The sequence below is a fragment of the Hemiscyllium ocellatum genome, chromosome 12 (genome assembly GCF_020745735.1).
Source record: "Hemiscyllium ocellatum isolate sHemOce1 chromosome 12, sHemOce1.pat.X.cur, whole genome shotgun sequence".
Classification (NCBI taxonomy): Eukaryota; Metazoa; Chordata; class Chondrichthyes; order Orectolobiformes; family Hemiscylliidae; genus Hemiscyllium; species Hemiscyllium ocellatum.
In genome coordinates, this window is record NC_083412.1 from 11,612,490 (window position 1) to 11,633,758 (window position 21,269).

General features: G+C 45.5%; 1 protein-coding gene across 1 annotated transcript in view; it reads right to left on the bottom strand.

Moving 5' to 3' along the window:
- Nucleotides 1-21,269, bottom strand: part of adprhl1 (ADP-ribosylhydrolase like 1) — a 148,849-nt gene continuing 127,580 nt past the window's right edge. Inside the window, exons 4-7 of the mRNA XM_060832879.1 lie at nt 14,005-14,145; nt 10,725-10,852; nt 1,686-1,818; nt 1-376 (exon numbers count right to left, since the gene is read on the bottom strand). Of these exons, the coding sequence (XP_060688862.1) occupies nt 213-376; nt 1,686-1,818; nt 10,725-10,852; nt 14,005-14,145 (566 nt within the window). The 3' untranslated portion in view covers nt 1-212. The remainder of the gene's footprint in view (nt 377-1,685; nt 1,819-10,724; nt 10,853-14,004; nt 14,146-21,269) is intronic.

Below are 21,269 nucleotides of genomic sequence, written 5' to 3' on the forward strand. Positions count from 1 at the left end.
TCCTCGGATGCTGCCTGACCTGCTGTGCTTTTCCAGCATCTGCGGTCCTCACTTTTGGCGATATAATTTTATCATCAAGTCACTGAGCTGTGCTCACTGCGAGTTAGCTTTTACATCTATCGCGGTATCCATTTATTATTCGTGGTTCATTGAGTAACTTTACAGATGACAGGAAATCTGAAATGTGACCAGGTTTTGCCCCCTTGTGCCTCTCAAGGGATTTTGTTGTCATTTGCTGCTTTGTACAGTCCTTCTGCGAGTCCCTCCAGTCTCTCCCTGAACTCCAAATTCTTGTATAAGCCTTTGGGGATGTTTGCCATTCCATACAGGAGGCCGTAGAGACAGCCAGCAATTGATCCAGTGGCCCCACTCTCACCTGTTGATATAAAAATATGAGGTAAAGTGCTTCTCCTTAGCTCATTCCAAAGTGTTGCCCTAGTTCACATGGCAACCAGTTTGTGCACAGGAAGGTGCCATTTACAGTAGCAAATCTCATCGTTGGTTAAGGATGCAATATTGGTGGATAATACAGATCTTACTTGCATATGGATGTTTGTTTACTAGAAAAGGCTCTGAAGACACCACGTGCTATATGGTCTCCTCTCATACTACGCACTGAGAGATTTTTTCCAAACACTCTGAAGTTAAAACAGCCTTTACACACCCCAAAGGTTTATTGGATGGAGCACACAAGGCACCAGGAGAAATCCTGAAGTCCCCAGATACCATGTTTGATATTTCTACAGCTATGGGTTCAGTTCTGGGCACTGGATATCAGGGACACCTTGGAATAGGAGGGTCTTGGACTGATTCACCAGGGCTACATTATAAAGCTAGGTTCAATAAACTTATGTCACACCGTCTTGCGTAAAGTAAATTGAGGGCTGATCCAATCGAAATGTACAAGTTGCTTAAAGGATTTTGGGAGGATAGATGGAGAGGAATGATACCCTCTGGAGGAGGAGTGCAGGGATGTAGATTAGATTACTTACAGTGTGGAAACAGGCCCTTTGGGCCTACAAGTCCACACTGACCCACCCAGACCCCTACATTTACTCCTTACCTAACACTACAGGCAATTTAGCATGGCCAATTCAGCTGACCTGCACATCTTTGGACTGTGGGAGGAAACCCACACAGACACGGGGAGAACGTGCAATCTCCACACAGTCAGTCACCTGAGGCGGGAATTGAACCCGGGTCTCTGGCGCTGTGAGGCAGCAGTGCTAACCACTGTGCCACCCACAATGTAAGCAGGATAAAACTCAAATGAAACCGATCAGGAGGGGGGAATCACACAGGAGTGGTGAAAATTTGGAACCGCCTCCCTCAAAAAGGGGTGTAGATGCTTGGAGCTTTTGCGAGCAAGGTGCTGAGGTATGTTTGGTGAGAGCGTCAGGATGATATCACAACACTGGATCAATGGAACCGAGGCATCAACCTGCCACAATCTAATTGAATGGCATCCAAACAAGCTCCCCCTAAAAGCTGATAAACATCCTTAACTGCATTCTGAAACGTTCTGAGCTCAATGTGCCAACCCGACAGTTTAACGTTTTCAACATTTAATTTCTCTGTCGGATGGCCCCATCTCTCCAAGGCCACCTCAGTCCTCTATCTCAGCTATTCCGTGCTGATCTGTTGAATCCAAATCTCGAGGCAAATAATGGTGCAGTTGTACTTACCCCCATGAAACATGGCGTGATGACATAGTTCAGTCCAGTCATTGCCAGCAAAGAGGAGGGCATCGTAGGCGATCATTGGAGCATCATGTCCTCTCCTCCCAGCAACACCTTCTGAACTCCATTCCTTGTAGACCTTCGGATTAATTTCACTGGACGTTATTCTTTTGTCTAAGAGTCTTAATTTATATCATTTCTTCTGTCAGTCCCTTCTATATATTAAATTTTACGAGAATGTAAGCCCAACAGACATTGGAAATCTAAGGAGAAAGTGCTCAAAAGAGAGTCAAAATCCAGGCAGGTTTTCAGCAAGTTCAGAAGCAAGCAAAGAGGTAGTGTAGAAAGAGGGAGGAGATAGGTGGTGAGAAGGCAGGAGGTGGTGTAAGGCAAAAGGGGGCAGAAAAAGGGCAGGTAAGTCTCATGCTCCCATAGAGGACAGCAGGCCTTGTCGGGTCAGTACTTTCCTTGCTGCATTTGTCCAGGCTGACTGACCAATAACCTGATCCTTCCCACTATAGGCAGTAAGCCAGACTTTCCTCATCTAATACCCGTCAAATTGGGTTTATAATCCATAAACCACCCTTCCGGTATTGATCGTCTCTCTGTGATGGGTCCCCTCCATTTGACTTTTTCTTCTGTCTCGCTTCGGCGGATCTATAGACACAGATTTGCCCAGTATCCGCATCTTCCTTTTGAGCTTATGGACTCAATCCAGAGGAGCTCACTTGATTGGCTGGAAGGTACGTACTCAGCGGCACTACCAGCTGGTCAAAGCTGGACTCTAAACCACTGGCTTTGACTCTGGGTGGGGGTGGGGTTCAGGTTATCACCCTGCACAAGGTCTTCAGCCGAATATGGGAAGCTGGGAATAAGGAGATCCAGGTGGGAGTGCAGCAATGAGGAAGGTCAGGATCACTCATGTGGGCTAGTCTGCAGTTAGTCTCCACAATGTAGATGAGAACTGGTTATGAGTGGTGTCTACCTTAAAGGAGCCATGGATGCTAGAAAGAGAAGCAGTGAAAGAGAGGGTATTGGCATGAGAGGGGGGGATAGGTTTTAGGAGAGATTTGTCAGGGTGTTGAAGTAGGAATAATCCTTTCACAATGCTGGAAGGGGAGAGAAAAATGCAAGCCGGAAATGTCAATGCCTGAGCACAATTACCAAACCAATGAATCTTGAAAATCGGAGAGCACTGGGCCCTGACTCTCCCAGAGTAAAGATGCTAACTCAGTTAGCCAGGGCCAGAGATGAGCACAGATCCCAACCCATTGCTCTGTACCAGACAGACCACAAACACAAACCAACAAGGTCCAACCAATACACAACAGATGTGAGTCAATCCACTTGGTCCTCCCAGATCACACAGATATCAAACCAACCAAAGCGACTACTCCTGAGCACAGGTGAGCGAAGGATCAGCTGTAACCATCCAAGGGGAGATCCCACGCCAGCTAATTGCAACCAAATGTGATTCCAGGCAGTTACATCCAACCAAGTGTTTACAACCCTTCAGCTCTGGCTTGGTGAGATGGAGTTGGAGATGCAGATATTGGAGAAAGAACATTCTGACTCTGAGTACAATCACATCCTTTCGATAATGGGTGGGATTTGGTGAGTGATTAGGGATGGGCAGATTCAAATGCAGCTAAAAGAAACTCTGATGCTAAAATGTGTTGCCCACTGGTCTGCATGGCTTGCTGCCGGTGTGGATGAGTACAGAAACGAGAGACAAAAATACAAGAATTGGGAACTATTCAGCCCTCCAAATCTGTCCTGCCATTTAATAAGATCAATAAATAGTCCATGGACAGAACTCTCAAGGTTAGTATAGAAAAACTTGAATGGATCTTTCTCTTCTGAAGCTAAGTGTCCTGATGGGCCTGAAATGTAGGAAGGACTTTCTTTGAAGACTAGTTAAGTTTTCCTGTGTGATTTCATTGCAAGTGCATGGTAAGCTTTTATCGATAAAAGTTCTGAGCTCCAATATCTGGGCGCCATATTTAAAAGGCACCCAGATAATATTCAGTGTCTGAAACCCACCTGGCCACTTACACACACTAGCAAATGTAATTTCTCACAACTGGCTCTAAATTTCCTTTGGCATATGGTGGGTGCATCCAGTGTCAAAAGACAAGAAGAATCAAGGAGTTTCCAGCTCTTTGGAACACGAGGAACAGACTTGATGGGCTGAATGGTCTACATCTGTTCCAGAGATTGATGGGCAGCTATTGTCAATGAGCCATAACATCAGCTGTTAGAAGAAACTACAAGGTGCTGGCAGGAAGAACAACAGAGACATTTCAGGAAAGTCAAAGATGTTGACATCACTGGTTTTGACAAAAACTAACAAACTTAAAAGACCCAGTACAATCCATGGACAAAACCAACGTCATCTACAAAATTCCATGCAAGGACTGCCACAAACACTACGTAGGACAAACAGGAAGAAAGTTAGCCACCAGGATACACGAACACCAACTAGCCACAAAAAGACACGATTCCCTCTCCCTCGTAGCCCTACACACGGATGAAAAAAAACACCATTTCGACTGGGACAACACATCTATCCTGGGACAGGCTGAGCAAAGACATGCCAGAGAATTCCTAGAGGCCTGGCACTCCAACCACAACGCCATAAACACACACATAGCTCTAGATGCCATCTATCGACCCCTCAGAAAACAAACAGGAAATGACATCACCACAAACCCCAGGAACCCCATCCAGGACAAACATATAAATAGAAAACAGGAGGCAACAGCTTTGTTTCACTTGGAGGTCGCCACTGATGATGTTACCTAGCCAGGTAATGAAACGTCTGGATATCAAACCTACAGCTCAGCGAGCAAACCTACACCCTAAATCACTGGTTATCTATGACACAGAGTTGCCCATTATCATTGCTCCAGGTGTACCTTCGACTGAGCTGGGAGCCACACTCTCTCAAACACTGATGGAGAGGAAACAACGATCAGTTTTCTCTGTATCCACTGACTGACAGAAACTGGTCGATATGCTGTGATTGAGAAGGAAGCACTTCCTGCTACACGGGTTGGTGAAAAGCTCCCAGATTTTGTCCTTAGATCTCCATTTGTAGACAGAATCACTCCCTCAGTGACACTTTTAAATTTGAAGAGATTTTAAGATGATCTCCACAAGTATAACTATTCAGGCTGAGAATGATGATGAGGTTCGATGAAAACAGCAGAGTTCGACTTTGATTCTTTTTCCAGATGTTTTCCTTCATTTATCCTGATGGATGACCAAGGTGAGTTATTAATTTTATTAATTATTCATCTTTATTGAAGAGGATGAAGCCTTTGAATTAACAATAGCTACAAATCTACCAGCAAGAACTCAGTGACTGAATCAAAACGGAGATACACAGAAATTTGATAAAGAATATGCTCATGTTAGAGTAAACCCTCACTAGGTCCAACCTTGATCTTGTTAGCAAACCTGTCGATACGGGGGTTCTGTTTGCATCTGGTGAGTTGCCCTCTAACTGGCAGAAGCTGAGTGCCAATGGGGAGGCGATGACCGAGAGGGATTATCGCGGGACTGTTAATTCAGAGACCCAGCTAATGTTCTGGGAACCCGAGTTCAAATCCTGCCATGACCAGTGGTGGGACTTGAATTCAAGAAAAAGAAAGTCTGGAATTAAGTGTCTCGTGATGACCACGAATCCACTCGTGTTCATTAATGCCCTTTAGGAAGGAAACTATCATCCTTACCTGTGTGACTCCAGACCCACAGACGGGCATTAAATGCTGCCTCACCAGTGACACCCTCATCCCTTGAATGAATAAAGGGACCATGACCCAGGTTGAACGCCAGGATGAAGCTTACAAAACTGTCACCAACCTCATCTCCTCTGATGATCTCCCTCCACAATGCCAACCTCATAGTCCATCGAACCCATACCAGCCACTTCTACAAAATCTCTTCCCAAACTTCTCAAACAGGACTGCCCCCAGACCCATCATTTCAGTCCCATTGAACTAATTTCTTCTTCTGATCTTAACTCTAGCTATTCCCTTTTGTTCAGTCTCTTCCTGCTCACATTTGTGATTCATCTGGCACTTTCCATTGGTTCTATCATTTCCAGTTTTCTGGTCCTAGCTGCCTTCTCTGGATGTGTGATCCTTCTACATGTCTATTCCATGTCAGGCTGGTCTGGACCTCACTGTATCTTCCTTGAATGGAGACCTGAACTAGTCCCATCCTCGCAGGGCTCATCCAGACTTTGACCAATTTCTTTAACTCATCTCTCTTTCTCCAAGTCAAAGAGGGGACCATGGGTACCCTCATGGCTCCCAATTATGTTTATCCCAGTCTAACTCAGGCCCCTACCAATGTCTTTCACCCTGATTTACTGATGCTGTCTTTGGTGTTAATTCCTGTTCTCATCTAGAATTGGAAAACTTCATCAGTTTTGCTTCCAATTTCCATCCTTTTCTCACTTTCATCTCTGACTCTTCCTTCCCTGACTTCACTGTTTCCATTTCTGATGACAGGCCATCCAATTCAATATCCACCAGTATTCATTACAAACCCATAGTTAGCACACAAATACACCTCCTGACACCCTGCTTCCTGTCGGGATTCCATTCCCCTCCCCCAGTTTCTCTGTCTCTAACTCATTGGTTCTGACGATGTCACCTTCAACATGGCTGCCTCCCTTCCTCCTCAGCCAAGGTCTCCCTACCCTGCCCACTCCCGAATTGGGGTTGATGAGTTCCTCAGCCGTTTCTGACCTAACCCTGCCCTCCTAGAATGACAGTTTGCCCTTGTCCTAACCTTCCATCACACCAGTCTCCACATTCTCCTCCATTTCTGTCACCTCCAGCAGGCTGACATCACCAACACATCTACCGCCACACCCCCCCACCCCCCACATCCCCTGCCACCGTCAGCATTCCCATAGTGATCATACCCTCTGGGACACCTTGGTCCATTCCTCGATCATTCCAATCGCTTCCTCACTCCCCAGTGGCACCTTCCCAGGCAGACTTTAAAGTTGTAGCATTTGTCCATTCACCTCCTCCCTCCTCCCTCCTCACTGTCCAAAGCCCCAAAAACACCTCCCTGCTGAAGTACAGTGTATCACTTTGTACATCTTTCAATCTAGTTCAGTGTATTCACTGCTCACAATACATGAGAGAAACGAATGTAGTCAGGATGACAGCTCTGTGGAACATCTCCCCTCCGTCTATAGCTATGACCCTGACCTCCTGGTTGTTTCACCATTTCAATAACCCACCTTGCTCTCACACTAACATTTCTGCCCTGGCTCTGCCGTGATGTTCCAACGAACACAACTCCAGCTTGAGGGACAAGGCCTCATTTTTCACTTTGCACTTTCCAGCCTCTATGACTCACTGCTAACTCCAGAACTTCAGAGCATGACCTTGATTGATTAATTATTGACCTTGATTGATTAACTAATTTATGACCTTGATTAATTATTTTAATTACCCCACAACAGCATCTTGCTTGCTGTCAATGACACTGACTGATTTTCAGCTACTAACACCATCCATTAACACCTACTTTTCATCTATAGCTCTCCTCCATCATTACCAGCATCCTCATTGCCTTTAGCCCTATGCACTGTAACCAAATACTGTATTCCGCTTGTTTCCCTTCTCCCCTTTTATCAATAGCGCAAAAGCGTTCATTGGTCAATCCCCCCTGCCCCCAACCCCCAGTCAGGTCCAAAGAAGAGTCATATTGGAATCTTGAAATCTTAACTCTGTTTCTCACTCCAAAGATGCTGCCAGACCTATTAGGTTTTTCCAGTACATTCTGTTGTCATGTTAGAAATTCATCAAGGCTTCTCAGACAGCACCTTCCAAACCCACAACCACTGCAAGGACAAGGGCAGCAGAAACCTGGGAACACCTGGGGCGGCATGGTAGCTCAGTGCACCAGGGTCCCAGGTTCAATTCCAGCCTCGGGCGACTGTCTGCATGGAGTTTGCACGTGTCTGCGAGGGTTTCCTCCGGGTGCTGTGGTTTCCTCCCACAAAGATGTGTAGGTCAGGTGAATTGGCCATGCTAAATTTGTCCATAGCGTTAGCTGCATTAGTCAGAGGGAAATGGGTCTGGGTGGGTTACTCTTCAGAGGGTCGGTATGGACTGGTTGGGCTGAAGGGCCTGTTTCCACACTCTAGGGAATCTAATCTAATCTAACCACCAACCTCAGGTTCCCTTTCAAGCCACTCACCATCCTGACTTGGAAATCTATCAGTGTTTCTTCACTGTTGCTGGGTCAAAATCCTGGAGTTCCCTCCCTAAGGGCATTGTGGGTTAATCTACAGCACATGGACTGCAGTGGTACCTGATGGCATTTCACCACCATCTTCTCATGGGCAATAAATATTGCTACAGCCAATGGTGTCCACATCCCATGAGTGATACTTTTAGTATAAAATATGATGAATGGTGCACCCTATTTATTATATTTTGGATTTTAAAACAAGCGGAGGGGCAGTTTTGTGAAAGTTTTTTTCTTCAAACAGGCTTTTTTGTTTGGAATAGTGACCCACTTGCACTAATCCCCAGAAGACATGGTGCCTGCCAGAACCCCCACAGTGTTAATGGATGGAATATTTACATTGCTGAGTTTACAACAGATAAAACAGTTTAGTTTCTGTGTTTAGTTCAGAAGGGAGAGCAGTTTCTGCCAGTCCGAGAATCGAGTTTTTCGCTCAGGTGTGTGACTCGCTGTGGTCAAAGTGCTATCGATGATGCAGCTTCCAAACAGGAGGGTTCAGATAGAAATCATCAAGAACTGAAAAAGTTTAAAGGCATCAGGGATTGTGAAGGGTAGAAGACTCAGAGCAAATCATAAAATTGCTTCCACAGACCAAGATCAAGGAATCAGTTCAGTAAGAACTTGAAGAGTTGAGATAGGAATGAAAGGATAATGTTGCAAAAGAGATTGAAACCTTGTTATGATGTTTGCATTAGGATTTTTCTAACTGCTGCTTTTTATATATAGGCCTGTATTTTTTGTGGAATTCATTTGTTCAGGACCATCTACAAGCCTTGTCTAGCTAAATTTCAGGAACTGACCACCAAGGCAACCAATTTAAACACATGATCAATGATGACAGTTTTCATTCTGGGGTCTGACTTCTCCAGTATGACTCAGAAATGAGATCTCCACCTATTTTTTTTTGTTCTGTTGTTACGTAACGCACTCACTGACTGACCCCATTAACAAGACAACCAACTTACCAGAACTGAGATACCAAACCACCTTGAACTAATGATGCATCTTTAACAATCCCAGAGCACAGATACTCAACCATTTAACCTCGACCTTTCCAAAGCTCGGAAACTGTACCAACCATTCCACTGTGCCATTGCTCATGAATCAACTCAGTCCAGACCGCTGGTACCAAATCTACCCTTTCACTGCACAGAAATGAAATCTAACAATCTTGCTGTGGGAGAATTTGACCAAAATTGACTCACAAGTGTGTGGAAGCCATTTTTGGATCTATCTTCGTGCTTTCAGTTTTACAAAATTTAACTAAAGTCTGATTGAAGATTTGTAGCTCGGGTATCCGTTGTTGTGGTTCTGCTCGCCGAGCTAGAAGTTTTTGCTGCAAACGTTTCATTCCCTGGCTAGGGAACATCATCAGTGCTGTTGGAGCCTCGTGTGAAGCGCTGCTTTGATGTTTCTTCCGGTATTTATATTGGTTTGTTCTTGCCGCTTCCGGGTGTCAGTTTCAGTTGCAGTGATTTGTATGTGGGGTCCAGGTCGATGTGTCTGTTAATGGAGTTTGTGGATGAATGCCATGCTTCTAGGAATTCTCTGGCTGTTCTCTGTCTGGCTTGTCCTATGATAGTGGTGTTTTCCCAGTCAAATTCATGTTGCTGGTTGTCTGAGTGTATGGCTATGACTGCACAAAACACTATATAGGACAAACAGGAAGACAGCTAACAATCCGCATCCATGAACATCAGCTAGCCACAAAACGACACGACCAGCTATCTCTAGTAGCCATACACTCAGACAACCAGCAACATGAATTTGACTGGGAAAACACCACTATCATAGGACAAGCCAGACAGAGAACAGCCAGAGAATTCCTAGAAGCATGGCATTCATCTCCAAACTCCATCAACAGACACATCGACCTGGACCCCACATACAAATCACTGCAACTGAAACTGACACCCGGAAGCGGCAAGAACAAACCAATATAAATACCGGAAGAAACATCAAAGCAGCGCTTCACACGAGGCTCCAACAGCACTGATGATGTTCCCTAGCCAGGGAACGAAACGTTTGCAGCAAAAACTTCCAGCTCGGCGAGCAGAACCACAACAAAATTTAACTAAATTATATATTTAAGGCATGGCTGCATTGATTAATTATTCATTAAAGAATGGAAGGATAAAGCCGATATTAAATGGAAAGATATCTTACTGGCCAGTTGAAGGAACAATGCACGTGATTGGGTGGGTCAGAGGCTTGTACAGCAGAATGGAGCTCTCAAAAGCTGGGAGATGTTAAAAACTGAGTGTGAATGGGTAGATGACAAAAAAAAGGGAACAGGAGAAGCAGTGTGAGGACACTAAGGCTGAGGAATAAATAAAAAAGGAAAGCTGGCTCGGGAGAAAAATGGCTTCCACACAGTTTTGTTTCAATTTTGGTCAAATTCTCCCATAATTGGTTTCCCGGTGCTAGATTTTTACATGTCCAGGTATGCCAACTGAGAGAAGGTGCCACTGCTTTCCACCTGTATGCTTTAAAACCTGTGGTATCTACATTCTCATGCTGTTGCGTTGTAGTAACTCTATCTCTGGTCCATAACAGCGCAGGGTGGGTCTACTCCAGCAAGCAGCCACAGTGGTCCTCAATACCCAAAGTGTGCAATGTTAGGGACAATCTCATAAACCGAAATGCTGGAAAGCATTCTGACAAACTGGTCGGTTAGCCTTCCCTCTATTGAATTTAGCCCCATAAATCTTCAGAATGGCAGCCGCAGTTTTAATGCAGAATTATGAGCCCCAGCACACCAACCTGATCTCTTTTCTCTGCGCCATAGTTCTTCGGAAAAGTTGGTGTGTTCTGCCCTTCCTGTGAAATTCCTCTTTCTTCCAAATATGACTGCCATTTGGTTTCAAAATAGAACCAATTCTGTTGGTATTCTACGGGCAAAAAGTGCACCTTATTGAGTCAATTCTTACAGTTTCAGGATGCTTCTGAACTTCTAAAGAAAGTAATTGTTGCCGAAAAGAGAATACATTTGTTTAAAAAAAAACTTCTGTTCTGCTCATCAGGACTATTAGCAAGAATACCAAGATTAAAGGGAGCCATCATATGGGAAGGGAATGCTGATTGGTTGGTAAATGGACTCTAATTGGTAGATGGGTTGCCATGGAAAATGAAATGGGAAGATGATGACTCACAGTTAAATTCCAAGTTTTGTTTAAATTTAGACCAGGTAGGTTAACACTGATTAACCAAGTTATTGCCCCCAGGAATAAACTAGTGAGTGGCTGTCACCTGTTTTGTTAATGTTTGCATATGTTCTTTCTGTCTGCAAAGAGCAAAAATTTTGTGTGTTAACTTGTGGAGCGTACAGTACACTCAAGTGCACCGAACTGTAAGCTTAAGTGACAACTTAAAATTGCATATTTCATAGTACACTCTCAATCGTTTAGCAAGCGTTGACCAATCACGGAATCAAATCTAATGTGTTTTGAGTTTTGCCAGCACATTGATAGCTGGACAATAATTCTCCACACTATAATTTCTTTGTTTACAGAGGAACCTCGGTTGTCCGAAGGACACGGATGGGGAATATTTTGTTTCGTTAATCAAATTCTGGATAATGTCGTTTAGCCAAGCATCGGGACCTTGCCATCTTGCCGGATAATCCAATATCCGGATAATTGAATGCCGGGTAATCGAGGTTCCTCTATTGCTAAAATGGGAGACATGTTGGAACGTTTTGTTGGGACAAATGCAAGCATGCCAAACTTTAAATGATCATAACAAGCCAAGTGACAGGATATAGGAGTATAGATTGGGTTGGAAAATTAATTCTGATTGACCAAGGAGTTACCACGGAAAAGGTAATGGCTTGAAGCTTGGTATTCTTATATTTGTCCTGATGGGTACAAGATGAAAAAACTGCATCAGTCATCTTTGTAATATTTTCTCAATTTCTCCTCAACTGATCCTAGGCATTGCCTTGTCAAAGCTGTATATCTTCCTTAGGCCTTCCATACTGCAGATGTACATCTATCCAGGGCGTCTCATACTAGGCTTTGAGATCTTTCCCACCGATCTATTCGAGATCTGCAAAAGTACTTACTGATAACCGAGTCTTCAGTGGGGCAACTGTCATAACCTGCCCCTTTTTTTTTAGATTAGATTAGACTTACAGTGTGGAAACAGGCCCTTCGGCCCAACAAGTCCACACCGACCCGCCGAAGCGAAACCCACCCATACCCCTACATTACCCCTTACCTAACACTACGGGCAATTTAGCATGGCCAATTCACCTGACCCGCACATCTTTGGACTGTGGGAGGAAACCGGAGCACCCGGAGGAAACCCACGCAGACACGGGGAGAACGTGCAAACTCCACACAGTCAGTCGCCTGAGTCGGGAATTGAACCCGGGTCTTCAGGCGCTGTGAGGCAGCAGTGCTAACCACTGTGCCACCGTGCCGCCCATTTTATGGGGAATAATGAAAATAAACCAATCCTCATTACAATAGGCTATTGAAGTGAAACATGGACAGCATTAAAAATCACACAACACCAGGTTATAGCCCAACAGGTTTATTTGGAAGCACTAGCTTTCGGAGCGCTGCTCCTTCATCAGGTGGGTGTTTCAGCTATAACCTGGTGTTGTGGAGTTTAAACTTTGTACAGCCCAGTCCAACACCGGTTCTTCCAAATCAAAACATGAACAGGTTTTGCAGACTCAGCTGTATTAGTTTAGTGTTATTTTCATTTTCCATTTTGGGTGAAAATTGAACGATATTCTGATAGTCTTTATTTGATTGTTTTATTCATATTATTGACTTCCAGCTAGTAATAACACGGAGGACTCCAAGGTCAATGCCTTCTGACTGGAAACCACCGTGCCACCACCTCTGCTGGATCTGTACTGCCGGTGGGACAGGGTTGATGGTGTCCAGAGCATTATCTGGGAAAAAGTAATTCAGTGACGATGGGAAAATCTCCCCCTAACTCAGCCGTACGTTCCTGGTTTGGCAACGCATCAATTTTAAAATTGTCATCACAAAAGCAGAAACTGCTGAAGAAACTCAGCAGGTCTGGCAGTATCTGTGGAGACAAAGCAGCGTTTTTGGTCCAGTGACTGTTCTTCAGAACTGCTGTATCCTCTGAGTTTACATTACTTGAGTGAGTTGTTACTGGTTGCAGTTACAGAGCCCATGACCTTTATTGGTCAGAGTATTGAGTACAGGAGTTGGGAGGCCATGTTGCAGCTGTACAGGACGTTGGTTAGGCCACTGTTGGAATATCGCGTGCAATTCTGGTCTCCTTCCGATCAGAAAGATGTTGTGAAACTTGAAAGGGTTCAGAAAAGATTTACAAGGATGTTGCCAGGGTTGGAGGATCTGAGCTACAGGGAGAGGCTGAACAGGCTGGGGCTGTTTTCCCTGGAGTGTCGGAGGCTGAGGGGTGACCTTATAGAGGTTTACAAAATCATGAGGTGCATGGATAGGATAAATAGGCAAAGTCTTTTCCCTGGGGTCAGGGGAGTCCAGAACTAGAGGGGCATAGGTTTAGAGTGAGAGGGGAAAGATATAAAAGAGACCTCGGGGCAACTTTTTCACACAGAGGGTGGTACGTGTATGGAATGACCTGCCAGAGGATGTGGTGGAGGCTGGTACAATTGCAACATTTAAGAGGTATTTGGATGGGTATATGATTCGGAAGGGTTTGGAGGGATATGGGCTGGGTGCTGGCAGGTGGGACTAGATTGGGTTGGGTTATCTGGTCGGCATGGACGGGTTGGACCGAAGGGTCTGTTTCCGTGCTGTACATCTCTATGGCTCCATGATTATTTGGCTCAGAGTCAATTTTTAATTACTCACCTGAGAAGCGCAGGGAATGGGTTGAAGGGGCTATGTGAATGCAGGATGTTGTTCTCTGCTGCTGAAATGACGGGAACACAGCATCGTATTCGCATCCTGGGAACTTAGTTCAAATCCCAAGCGCAAGGGACAAAAGAACACACACAGGCGTACCTTCCTGGTCACCAAATCAGATGTTTCGGTTAATCCTCCTTCCCCAGCCCCCACCGTGACGTTCTCACCTGACATGTGACGAATGGTTTTCCTGCAGTAAGCTTCAGCCACAACAACGACCTTTAACATCTCCCTCCCCCACTCTGCCGTGGGCTTGTGTTGCACAGCGTAGGATGCAAAAAGAGCGGTGCACAGTGACCCCAGGAAACCTGCCGTGAGGAGGGAGAGAGAGAGAGAGAGAGAGAGAGAGGGAGAGGGAGAGACAATGGTCAACAGACGGTGAAAGTCCATTCAGTGAAAAACGACCGAACAGAAGTGGATTTCTGTTTGTAAAGGAGGAAAACCGTGGTGTAGGCCTTTGCTGAGGTTTTACACCCAATTCTCAACTTGGGAAAAGATTTAGAGAGCTCGGAAAACTGAATTGGATTGAATCGGCTTTACTGTCACATGTCCTCAAATCAAAAGCTAACAGTCACTGCATGACACAGCCATCTTAGGTCCAAAGTTACCGTGGTACAGGTACTTCAGATCAAATTCGTCAGAAACAAACAAAAAATAATCTATTTTTATAATTTCGTCGAATAACCTATCATAGACTATAGAAATAAATTATCAAAATAAAGAGGTTCAAAGGTTCAGAAAGGTTCAGAAAGTGAACCTCAGAGATTTACCCTGGTAACACCAGGGATGACAGGACTTCAGTGGTCAGTTGGGTTGTGGTCTCAACTCCACTCTCAGTGGGAGCAGCGATAGCGAGGACCATGGTTTTATAAATACAGAGCAGGCACAAGGGCCAATAGGCTTACTCGTGCAGCGAGATTTAACTTCTGATGTTTTTTTTAAGATGCACCTTATAATCTCCTTCATTGTTATAAGAGCTAGTACAACTCAATGGGCTGAATGGTCCATTCCTGCAACGGCGTGTTCTACAGTTCCATTTCCTGTGCTGGGGGAATGGAGAAGGAGAGGAACCAGTCATAAAAACCAACCATTCCGGAAAAAAACTCAGGGATCAGGGTTTCACACAAACCTTCAAGGAAAACCCCGAGTGCAGTTTGATCACTCCCACTCAGCCCCTCACTCTCCCCTCTCCCACTCAGCTCCTCACTCTCCCTGCTCCCACTCAGCTCCTCACTCTCCCCACTCCCACTCAGCTCCTCACTCTCCTCCCTCCCACCCAGCTCCTCACTCTCCTCCCTCCCACTCAGCCCCTCACTCTCCCCACTCCCACTCAGCTCCTCACTCTCCAGGGAGAGGGGAGAGTGAGGAGCTGTGTGGGAGTGGGGCGAGTGAGGAGCTGAGTGGGAGCGGGGAGAGTGAGGGGCTGAGTGGGAGCGGGAGAGTGAGGAGCTGAGTGGGAGAGGGGAGAGTGAGGGGCTGAGTGGGAGCAGGGAGAGTGAGGGGCTGAGTGGGAGCGGGAGAGGGAGGAGCTGAGTGGGAGAGGGGAGAGTGAGGGGCTGAGTGGGAGCAGGGAGAGTGAGGGGCTGAGTGGGAGCGGGAGAGGGAGGAGCTGAGAGGGAGCGGGAAGAGTGAGAAGCTGAGTGGGAGCTGTCGTATTGCCCTTTGGGAAGGTGAGTGAACGGATATATTCGGCTCATGGCTGAACCCGAGACACTGTACATGTCGTGTCTCCCATCCTCCCTCCTCCTGTCATCAAAACAAAAACATTCTGTAGTGTACGATCAGGTAAGGCTGTTATATTTCCTTTTTTATCATGTGATTAGTATACATTTTTCTTTTTTTTCACTTTTTCATTTATCTATTATTTGCTATTATTGTTGGACTAAAATTAAATTTAAGATTAAAAATGAGAGAAGACCTCAGACCTGTGTTATGCTCCTCTTGCTCAATGTGGGAGCTCAGGGAAGGGGCTGGTGCCCCTGACCCCTTCACGTTCAGGACTTGTGTCCAGCTGCAGCTCCTGGTAGACCTTATGACGGCACTGGAGCTGCAGTGGACTCACTTTGGGGCATCCATGATCCTGATAGGGCCATGGATAGCCTATTGAGTAAATTGGCCACATCGCAGATTAGGATTGCTGGGGAAGAAAGGGAATGGGTGACCAAAAGGCCGAGAAAGAGCAGGAAGGCAATGCAGGTATCCCCTGCAGTTATCTCACTCCAAGACAGGTATACCGTTTTGGATACTATTGGGAGAGATGGCTCACCAGGGGAAGGCAGCAGTAGCCTGGTTCATGGCGCAGTGGCTGGCTCTGCTGTACAGAAGGGTGGTAAAAAGAGTAGAAGGGCTATAGCCATAGGGGAGTCAATTGTAAGGGGAGTAGATAGGGTGTTCTGTGGTTGAAAATGAGACTGAAAATGGTATGTTGCCTCCCAGGTGCACAGTCAGGGATGTCTCAGATCAGTTGCAGGACATTCTGAAGGGGGAGGGTGAACAGGCAGTTGTCGTGATACATATAGACACCAATGATAGAGGTAAAAAATGGGATGAGGTCCTCCAAGCAGAATTTATGGAGTTCAAGCCAAGTTAAAAAGTCGGATTCAGAGGTAGTAATCTCAGGATTGTTACCAGTGCCTCATGCTATTCAGGGTAGAGATGAAAGAATAGGCAGGATGAATGTGTGGCATGAGAGATGGTGTAGGAGGGAGGGATTCAGATTTTTGGGACATTGGGACCAATTCTAGGGGAGGTGGGGCTATTACAAATTGGATGGTCTACACCTGGGCTGGACTGGAACCAATGTGCTTGGGGGTGTTTTAGCTAACGCTGTTGGGGAGGGTTTAAACGAATGTGGCAGGGGGATGGAACCAAATGAGGAGGTTAGTGGACAGAGAGGAGTGAGTAACTAAAGCTGTAAGGAATAAGATAATGAAGTCAGTGTAACTAAGGGGAAGAGTAGGCAGGAGGCAGAGGGTGAATGCTGAGGGACTGGTGGTCTGAGGTGCATTGTTTTAATGTAAGAAGTGCCTTAGGTAAGGCAGATGAACTTAGGGCTTGGATTAGTACCTGGGAGTATGATGTCATTACTACTACTGAGAGAAGGGCATGATTGGCAACTAAACATTCCAGGATATAGATGCTTCAGGTGGGATAGAGAGGAAGGTCAAAGGGGTGGAGGAGTTGCAATACTGGTCAGGGAGGGTATCACAGCTGTGCTGAAGGAGGGCACTATGGAGGACACAGGCAATGAGGTAATATGGGCAGAGCTCAGAAATAGGAAGGGTGCAGTAACAATGTTGGGGCTGTACTGCAGGCCTCCCAACAGCAAGCGAGAGACAGAGGTACAAACAGGTAAACAGGTTATGGAAAGATGTAGGAACAACAGGGTGATGGTGATAGGAGATTTTAATTTTCCCAACAATGACTGGGATTCACTTAGGTTTAGATGCCTGGATGGAGCAGAATTTGTAAGGAGCATCCAGGAGGGTTTTCCAGAGCAGTATGTAAATAGTCCAACTTGGGAAGGGGCCATACTGGACCTGATGTTGGGGAATGGGCCCAGCCAGGTGGTTGAAGTTCAGTAGGGGATTATTTTGGGAATAGTGATCACATCCATAAGTTTTGGAATAGTCCTGGACAAAGACGAGAGTGGTCCTGAAGCAAGAGTGCTAAATTGGGGGAAGGCCAACTGTACCAAAATTCGGCAGGAGCTGGGGAATGTAGATTGGGAACAGCTGTTTTAGGGTAAATCCACATTTGATATGTGGGAGGTTTTTAAAGAGAGATTGATTAGAGTGCAAGAGAGATATGTTCCTGTGAAAATGAGGGTTAGAAATGGCAAGATTAGGGAATCATGGATGACAGTGAAATTATGAGACTAGCTAAGAGGAAAAAGGAAGTATACATAAGGTCTGGGTGACTGAAGACGGATGAAGCTTTGGAAGAATATCGGGAATGTAGGACCAATCTGAAACAAGGAATTGAGAGGGCTAAACAGGGTCCTGAAATACCTTTAGCAAACAGGGTTAAGGAAAATCCCAAAGCCTTTTATTCATTTATAAGCAGCAAGAGGGTAACTAGAGAAAGGGTTGGCCCACTCAAGGACAAAGGAGGAAAGTTATGCGTGGAGTCAGAGAAAATAGGTGAGATTCTTAATGAGTACCTTGCATCGGTCTTCACCGAGGAGAGGGACATGGAGGATGTTGAGGTTCGGGATAGATATTTGATTACTCCAGGACAAGTCAGCATAAGGAGGGAGGAAGTGTTGGGTATTGTAAAAGGCATTAAGGTGGACAAGTCCCCAGGTCCAGATGGGATCTATCCCAGGTTACTAAGGGAAGCAAGAGAGGAAATAGCTGGGGTTTTAACAGATATTTTTGCAGCAACCTTGGACACGGGTGAGGTCCCAGAGGATTGGAGAATTGTTAATATTGTTCCCTTGTTTAAGAAAGGTAGCAAGGATAATCCAGGTAAATATAAACCGGTGAGGTTGACATCAGTGGTAGGGAAGCTGCTTCAGAAGATACTGAGAGACAGGATCTATTCACAATATGAAGAAAATGAGTGATAGGCAACATTGTTTTGTGCAGGGAAGGCCATGTCTTACCAACTTAATAGGATTCTGTGAAGAGGATAGGGTAAATAGACAAAGTCTTTTCCTTGGGGTCGGGGGAGTCCAGAACTAGAGGGCATAGATCTAGGGTGAGAGGGGAACGATGTAAAAGAGACCTAAGAGGCAACCTTTTCATGCAGAGGTTGGTACGTGTATGGAATGATCTGCCAGAGGAAGTGGTGGAGGCTGGTACAATTACAACATTTAAGAGGCATTTGGATGGGTATATGAATAGGAAGGGTTTGGAGGGATATGGGCCAGGTGCTGGCAGGTGGGACTAGATTGGGTTGGAATATCTGGTCGGCATGGACGGGTTGGACCGAAGGGTCTGTTTCCATGCTGTACATCTCAATGACTATGACTTTATGTGACAAAGTTGATTGATGAGGGAAGGGCTATGGATGTCATCGACATGAACTTCAGTAAGGTGTTGATAAGGCTCCCCTTGGAAGATCGATGGAGAAAATGAAGTCACATGGGGCCAGGGTGTATGAGCTAGATGGATAAAGAACTGGCTGGGCAAAGGGAGATAGAGAGGAGTAGTGAAAGGGAGTTTCTCAAAATGGAGACCTGTGACCAGTGGTGTCCCACAGGGATCCGTTCTGGGACCCCTGTTGTTTGTGATATACAGAAATGATTTGGAGGAAGGTATAGGTGGTCTGATTAACAAGTTTGCAGATGACACTAAGATTGGTGGAGTAGCAGTTGGTGAAGGGGACAGTCAGAGAATACAGCAGAATATAGACAGATTGGAGAGTTGGGCAGAGAAATGGCAGATGGAATTCAATCTGGGCAAATGTGAGGTGATGCATTTTGGAAGATCCGAATTCAAGAGCGAACTATACAGTAAATAGAAAAGCCCTGGGGAAAATTGATGTACAGAGAGATTTGGGTGTTCAGATCCATTGTACCCTGAAGGTGGCAACGCAGGGTGATAGAGTGGTCAAAATGCACACAGCATGCTTTCCTTCATTGGACGGGGTATTGAGTATAAGAGTTGGTAGGTCATGTTAAAGGTGTATAAGACTTTGGTTCGGCCACATTTAGAATAACAGTAAGAGTTTTATAACAGGAGTAGACTCACCAACTTTAAGGGCATTTAAATGGTCATTGGATAGACGTATGGACAAAAATGAAATAGTGTAGGTTAGATGGGCTTCAGATTGGTTCCACAGGTTGGCACAACATTGAGGACCAAAGGACCTGTACTGTGCTGTAATGTTCAATGTTCTATGAATACTGCATACAGTTCTGGTCACCACATTACCAAAAGGATGTGGATGCTTTGGAGAGGGTGCAGAGGAGGTTCACCCCCAGGATGTTGCCTGGTATGGAGGGTGCTAGCTATGAGGAGAGGTTGAGTGGATTAGGGTTATTTTCATTAGAAAGGAGGTTGAGGGGGGACCTGATCGAGGTCTACAAAATCGTAAGAGGTATAGACAGGGTGGATAGCAAGAAGCTTTTTCCCAGAGTGGGGGGTCTCAATTACTAGGGGTCACGAGTTCAAGGTGAGAGGGGTAAAGTTTAGGGGAGATATGCGTGGAAAGTTCTTTATGCAGAGGTTGGTGGGCTCCTGGAATGCGTTGCCAGCGGAGGTGGTAGACGTGGGCACGATAGCGTCATTTAAGATGTATCTAGACAGACACACGAATGGGCAGGGAGCAGAGGGGTACAGACCCTTAGAAAATTGGTTTAGATCGAGGATCTGGAACGGCACAGGCTTGGAGGGCCGAAGGGCCTGTTCTTGTGCTGTAATGTTCTTTGTTCTTTAGCTCCTCCATGACCTTTTGGCTATAACTTAATGACCCAGTCTCTGTTGTTTTCTCTCGATAAGGATTTCGAACATTAACCACATCTTGAGAGAAGAAATCCCTCCCCATCTCCAACCGATATTCAAAACTCCTTATGTTGAAATCAACCCTGATTCTAGATTCTCCCACAAGAGGGAAGCATTCAGCATCCACCTCTCTGTGGCAAGGAGTTCCGAAGACTCGCGGCTCTCTGAGAGCAGAAATTCCTCCTCATATCCGTCTTAAATCAGTGCCTCTTTATTCTGAGACCATTCCCTCTGGTCCTCGACTCTCCCATGAAGGGGAAACATCCTCCCAGCATTTACCTTGCGAAAGCCCTGACAAACCCTATACATTTCAATGAGATCACTTTTCATTCTTCAAAACTCCAGTGAGCCGAGTCCCAATCTTTTCAGCTTTTGCTCAAAAGAGAATTGCCCGTAGCAGGGATCAGCCGACTGAACCCGTTCAGTAAAATCAGACGTTTTCTTAAATCAGGAGACCAAAACTGCTCAGATGTGACCTTGTGCTGTTGAAGTAAGATTTCTCTCCTCGTATATTCCGAACTCTCCTGAAATCAGGGTCAACATTCTATTGGCCTTCCTGATTCCCTGCTACACCTGCATGCCAGCTTCCCCTGTTCCGTGCACAAGTAACCCCCAATTCCCTTTGGGTTGCAGCTCATTGCAGTTTCTTTCAGTTTAAATGATAATCTGTTCTTCTGTTCTCCCTCCTAAAACAAAAACTTCACAGTTTTCCATATTTTACTCCATTTTCCCACTTATTGCGATCTCTCTATTTCCTTGTTGCAACCTGCCTTTCCAGCCATGTTTATTTAGCAGCAAATTTGGCGTCCATACTTTCTTCCTTCAAGTCATTAACATATATAGTAAACCATTGCCGTCTCACTGGTCACAGATCACCAACCTGAAAACTAGCCCCTTATCCCCACTCGCTGATGCCTGCTTATTAGCCAATTCTCTTCTATGTCAATATGCTACTTCCAACATCATCGGCTCTTATCTTATGA